This window comes from Mobula birostris, chromosome 21, assembly GCF_030028105.1.
Source record: "Mobula birostris isolate sMobBir1 chromosome 21, sMobBir1.hap1, whole genome shotgun sequence".
In the NCBI taxonomy this organism is placed as follows: domain Eukaryota; kingdom Metazoa; phylum Chordata; class Chondrichthyes; order Myliobatiformes; family Myliobatidae; genus Mobula; species Mobula birostris.
In genome coordinates, this window is record NC_092390.1 from 12,770,321 (window position 1) to 12,776,977 (window position 6,657).

Here is a 6,657-nt window from a genome sequence, read left to right on the forward strand (position 1 = left end):
CAACAACAGTGGTGTCATCGGGGAAGTGAGTAGAACGGAGATTAGTCAGTCAGCCTTGTGGTGCACTTGTGGTTGATTGTGGAGAAGATATTGCCAATCCAAACTGACTGGGGTCGGCAACAGAGGAAACTGAAGATCCAGTTGCACAAGGCGGTATTGTGGTCTAGGTCTTGAAACCTATTGATTAGCTTTGAGGGGCTGATAGCATTGAATACTGAATTGTAGACAATGAAGAGCATCCTGACCTATGCATCGTCACTGTCCAGATGTTCCATGGCTGATTAAGTAGCATCTGTTGATCTGTTGTGATGGTAGGCAAACAGGAGCAGATCCAAGTCACTTCTCGGGCAGGAATTGATATGTTTCATCAGCAATCTCTTAAAGCACTTCATCACAGTAGATGTAAATATCATTGGCTGATAGTTACTAAGGCAGGTTTCCACGTCCTTCTTAAGCACCGGCATAATTGAAGCCTGCTTGGAGCAGATGGGTCCCCTCAGACTGCCAAAGTGAGAGGTTGCAGAGAGAGGTGAACATTCCAGCCTCTTGATCATCATGGGTCTTTTATACTCGGCCAGATACCCCGTCTGGACTGGACGCTTTCCGTGGGTTCACCATCTTGAAGGAGCTCGCACGCTGGTCTCGGAGACGGAAATCACAGGGTCATCAGAGGCTGTGGGAGTTCATGAAGGTGCATCCGTGTGTTAATGGTGAAAGTGAGCAGAGAAGGCATTGAGCTGATCTGGGAGTGAAACCTCGTTTTTCACCTTTGTGGCTTGGTGTCACTTTGTAGACGGTGATGGCATTTAAGCCCTGCCACAGCTGTTGAGCCTCCTTCAGTGATTCAAGTCTGGTCTGCAGTTGGCACCACATGTGTGATGACTTTCCGGAGACTGTACCTGAATCTCCTGTATTTTCACATGGTTGGTAGGCCTGAATGCCATTGATCTAGCCCTCAGCAGCCTGCGGGATCTCATGGTTGATGGGAGACTTCTGGTTGGGGAAAACTCTGAACGATTTTGTGGAGGTACACTTGTGTCCGACTGTTTCTATAAAGTTCATGACGCCGTCAAATTGTTCAGATCCTCTGAGTCTTTGAACACGGCCCAGACCAACAACTCAAAGCAACCCCATAGTTGCTCCTCTGCCTTCTGTGACCACCTATTTAATGTCTGCACTTCTGGAGCCTTGTCTTTTAGCCCCTGTCTGTATGCAGGTAGGAGGAAGACAATCAGGTGATCAGATTTTCCAAAGTGTAGTCTAGGCATGGAATTAAGGTGCCATTCCTAATTATAGTATAGCTGTGGTCAAGTGTGTTGGGACCCCTGGTGCTGCAAGTTATATGTTGAAGATAACTGGGCAGGTATTTCTTCAAATGGCCCTCACTGAAGAACCCGACAATGATTCGAAAAGTGTTAGAGTAGGCTGTTTCTTGTTTACTGATAGTGGCACTCAGTACCTTGAGTGCCTGTTTAACATGGGCTTTGGTGGTACGTAAGCTGCAGTCAGGATTACAGAGGGGAATTCGCTTGGTAAGTAAAATGGTCAGCACTTAATTGGGGAACAAGAGTGCATCAATACCGCAGTGTCTGAGTACCACAAGGAGTTTGTCATGAAACATAGATTCTCCCCATCTTTAGCCTTCTCCGAATTTGCAGTTCAGTCCATCCTGTGTTGACAGGCCCTTGGATTTTGCTGACATATCTGTCATGTCTAGAGTGAGCCATGTCTCCGTGAAATACAGAGCGCAGCAATTCCTCATTTCCCTCCGATACAGCAGTCTTGCCCTTAGGTCCTCAATCTTGTTCTCCAGCGACTGTGCATCTGCTAACAAGATGCGGGCTAGAGGAAGTTTGATACCCTTTCATTTCAGTCCTCCCCTCCTCCCTCTTTTTTGGCCATGGCAATGTTCCTTTGACTATTTAAAGATACTGTACCTGCATTCTTGAGAGTTAATTCTGCCGAGTTATTCAAGATTGTGAAATCGTTAGTTCATTAAGATGGTTCAAAAGTACATTCTTAAAGAAAAATTACAGATTGCAGATCACAGTGTCAGTACCTCCAGTTGAACTCTGTCTTTTTGTGTGTGTTTCCCCCTGGCTGTTAGTCTGTGGATTTGTATTGCCACGTGCTCCTGTCCCTGTCCCTGCTCCTGCTCTACTCCGGTCCCTGTATTACTGAGTACTCCGTCTCACCTGTTTCTCATTATTACCTGTATTGCTGCCACCTGTGTCTCATTGTGCTCCACCTATCATCTGCCTCTCTGTTTACTGCTCAGTGTATTTCAGCCCTGTGTTTTCACCTATTTGTGGCCAGATTGTGCCGGTGAATTTTCCTGAGCCTTTCCAGCATTTGTATCTGTACTCTGTCCGTCTGAATATTGACTCAGCCTGTTTCCTGATTCTGGTTTTTGGATTTCTCTGGATATTTTGATCTCTGCCTGAACTTTGATTCCAACTCTGTTTGCACCTTGGGATTTGTTACTTAATTAATATCCCTGTGTGCACAGTACTGGGTCTGTGATTGGATCCCTGCTCCAACATCCTGACACGCAGTGAGAGTAATTCAGAAGCATAATTACAAGTTTTGTAAGCAACCTGCAATGTGTCACTGTGTTTCACCAGCATTATCGTGCTGTACCACATCATGGAGTTAGGCAATGTTGTTAGCGCAAACCTGAAGATCATCTTCTCCTTAAAGCCCATCACCTGTATTGGGGCATTGTCTGCTGACAACAGCTCAGAGTCCTCTGTCCTGGGTTGCAGGTTGATCAGCCCTGTGGCTTCTGCCTTCACCACATGACTTCATATGTCTTCCAGGTGAAGGTCCTTCCTCCCTCAGGGATGAGGTCTTTGGAGCGTCAGCTGGCGTTTCTGTAACTCTGGGTTAAGTGATGGGGTTGCTATCCCCATGCCATACCTTGCCCTTGTCCTTGTCCTTTTGCAGCCAGGCTTGGGATCGTCCATGGCAGAGTTAAGCCTCAGGATGAGCAGCCCATTTATTTAGCCACTGCAGAGAGGGGTTGCTACTTGGAGTACTTGCCTGTACAGTATACACATATACCCACATATAAATGTAAACGCTCAGTTCTGGTTGCCTCATTACGAAAAGCATGTAGAGCCTTTAGAGAGGGGTGCAGAGAAGATTTGGAGCAGAAATTGGCCACTTGGCCCATCGAGAATGCTCCACCAGATTTATCAGGATGCTGCCTGAACTAGAGGGCATGTCTTATGAGGAGAGGTTGAGCAAGCTGGCGCTTTTCCCTCTGGAGCAAAGGAGGATGAGAGGTGACTAGACAGTGGTGTACAAGTGGACAGCCAGAGACTTTATCCCCCAGGGCTGAAAATGCCTCATACAAAGGGCATAACTTTGAGGTGTTTGGAGAAAAGGATAATGGGGATGAGATGTCAGTGGTCAGTTTTTTTTTCCAAGAGAGTAGTAGATGCTTGGAACACCCTGCCAGGGGTGGTGGAAGAGGCATATGCATTAGAGGCATTTAAGAGACTCTAGATAGGCACATGGGTGACAGAAAAATGAAGGGTTAGATTGATCTTGTAATACATTAAAAAGCTCAGCACAATATTGTGGGCCGAGGTGCTTGTACTGTGCTGCACTGTTCTATGTTCTATGCAGTCACTGACCTGTGTTGACCTCTTTATCAGTTGAATTATTCAATTAGTTCCACTGCCCTGCCTTTTAATTAGTCCAGCCAACCTTTCCAGTCAATGTAGACGACATTTCCTCAAGTTACAAAAGAGCTGTATTGAATGATAACCCTTCGTCTAATTGATATGCATTGTCATATACCCGATGTAGATGGGGAGGGGAGCACACTTTGCTCAGCCGCCACAAAAGGCAGGATTTCTCGCCGGACACTCACTTCAACTCTGACATGTGGGTCCACGGCCTCCTCCACTGCCACAGTGAGGTCACAGTCAGGTTGGAGGAGCAACACCTTGTATTCCATCCGTATAGCCTCCAACCTGACAGCAGGAATACTGATTTCTAAAACTTCTGGTAATTTCTCCCCCTTCCTCCTTGACTTATTCCCCATTCTGCTTTCCTTCTCACCCCTTCACTTCCCCTCATCTGCCCACTATCCTCTCTTTATCAGATTCCTCCTCCTCCTTCAGCCCTTTATCTCTTCTGTTAGCTTCCAGCTTCCCATCCCACCTTCCCACCCACAAACGTTTCCCCTCACCTGCCAGCTTGTGCTCTCAGCCCTCCTCCACGTTCTTATCCTGGCTTCCACTCCCTCCCTTTCCAGCCCTGCTGAAGGGTCTAGGCCCAAAACATCCACTGCTTGTTTCTCCGCCATAGATGGCGCCTGACGTGCTGAGATCCTCCAGCATTTTGTGTGCGTTGCCTGAATTTCCAGCATCTGCAGATTTTCTCAGCTTGGCACGTGATATTACATGGCTGATCCTGGAGAATCTGCAGATTCTGTGTTTATTAATATTATTTCATCGCTGTGTAATTTTCTTGACTTCCTCTTTTTTGCTCAGGCGATTCCAACACTGGGAATGACATCTGTCATTACTGCTTTGCTTCTATGTGATGAGGTTAACCTCGCTGGATTTGGCTACGATATGCACCACCCCAATCTTCCCTTGCACTACTACGAAGCCATCGGGATGGATGCAATGAATTCCCAGGCTGTGCACAACGTGAACAGGGAGAAGCTCTTCCTGGCCTCTTTAGTGAAAGGAAATGTTGTCAATGATCTCACAGGTGGGATCAGCTGGTAGGAAGGCCTCTTCAAATTCTGGAAACAGGTCAGACAGCTTCTGGAGAATGAGGGAGGAAGTCACGGAGGACAGAGGGGGAGAGTGTGGGGTAGTGAGAGGACAGTGCAGAAGATAGAGAGAGAGAGAGAGTGCAGTAGATAAAGAGAAGTGAGTGTAGGAGAGAGCAAGATTGACCTTGAACCCCTCTCCTCTCTATTTACCCTGATTATAAACTCAAGTCAGTATCTTAACTCCAGTTCATTGATCTGAAGCGATAGTTGTTTTTTTTCTCTCTGCAGATATTTTCTGATTTGCTGAGCACCCCCACTATTCACTGTTTTTATTTCAGAGTTCCAGCATCTGTAGTTTTATATTTGCTTGTTGGGGAAAGAATTGAAAATGTATTTAACATCACAAAATCAACATCTCAGAATTGTATCAAAGCATTAACTGAAGAGAAATCGCAATAGGCGAGTTCTTCTTCTTAAGCCCGTCACCCCTACTGGGGCATAGGCTGCCGAAAACAGCTCACTAGATCCCTCTGTCCTAGGCCAATCTTTCGAATTGTCCCCAGGTGTAACCCATTTTGTGTCTTCTAGGTGACAATCCTTCCTTTCTCAAGGATGAGGTCCTCAGATCTTCTGTTAGTGTTTCTGTAGCTCTGGGTTTTACGAAATAGGGTTGCTCCCCCTAACACCCAACTCTTCTCCTTTTACAGCTGGGCTTGGGATCATCCATAGTGGAGTTGGATGTATCATTTTTGCACTTATTTTCAGATTATAACTCAGATTTAAGGAGAAAACAGCTACATAACTTGAATTGATCAACAGTGAGATTGCTTTTATACAGTACATTAGGGCCAACAACACTGAAAGTAAAGGGAGTATGATCAAACAACAATTCGGAAATGAAGCAGCAACTTTAATTAGAACTGACCTTTGTAAGAGACCATGTGTTATGACTTTAATATGTATGGTTTGGATTGTGCAGAAGAAATATGTAGTTAATTTAAAATTCATGGCTGCAGGGGTGAAGAAATGTATTCTGCTAGCTCATCCAAGGAATGTGACCTTGTGCACAGATAAGCATAGGGTCAATATGCAACTTTAGGAGGATTAAGAGTTGAGTTTATCAGATGGCTTTTTCATTGAGGGCCATTAATGGGAATATACAGCTTGGGGCAGCCCAGGTTATTATCAGTTGCTTAGTCACAATGACTGAAAATATGCTGGATTGAAAGGACTTGTAAATTCTTTTCTAAATTAAATATTACATTTTACATGACACTCAAGAACTTGGGCTATATTATTATTTTTATGTTTTATTACTGTCTTATATGTCCCGCACGTGCCTTGTGCTGTGAGTCACTGTTAGTTCTACTTTGCATGTTGGCTCCGAAAGAATGCAGTTTGGTTTGGCTGCATTCTTGTGTGTGGTTGAATGACAATAAAACTTCAGCCAACTTGTTGCAATTAGCCTGTCAACTCTATTAACTACCAGTTTTGATAAAAGCCAGGTCTTAAACATTCCTTAAAGCAAAGGGCTCCAGAATGGCATAACTGGATACATCCATTCAACTAGGAGTGGGTTATTTACCTACTCAATATTTCCGCACTGATTCAAGTGCTGCCTCGATGTCAAGGATATTCTATTTTAACACACTTGCCTTCTTGTCAAATCTCATTCCAACAGATCTAGATTGTCTTTATTTAAGTCAATAACCAGTCCACAGGGGTGCTGGATTCCAAGTCTTGCTATGCTGCTGGCGCCAGCTTATTGTTTGCTTTGCACTGTTTGTTGGCTTTGGAATGTGGCTGAGCACCAGGCAGAAACCCACGTAGTGATGGGGAGTAGGGACAAATTCCTTACGGACAGCAGCAGAATTAACCCTGGGTCATGGACAAGTAGCAGTGTTATCCTATCTGCTATG

At 45.1% G+C, this 6,657-nt stretch overlaps 1 protein-coding gene across 5 annotated transcripts in view; it reads left to right on the forward strand.

Moving 5' to 3' along the window:
• Positions 1 to 6,011, forward strand: part of LOC140185594 (lactosylceramide alpha-2,3-sialyltransferase-like) — a 40,841-nt gene extending 34,830 nt beyond the window's left edge. For all 5 annotated transcript variants that reach the window (XM_072238978.1, XM_072238982.1, XM_072238980.1 and 2 more), the window contains exon 7: positions 4,506 to 6,011. In XM_072238978.1, the coding sequence (XP_072095079.1) occupies positions 4,506 to 4,748 (243 nt within the window). In that variant the 3' untranslated portion in view covers positions 4,749 to 6,011. The remainder of the gene's footprint in view (positions 1 to 4,505) is intronic.
• Positions 6,012 to 6,657: the final 646 nt, after the last annotated feature.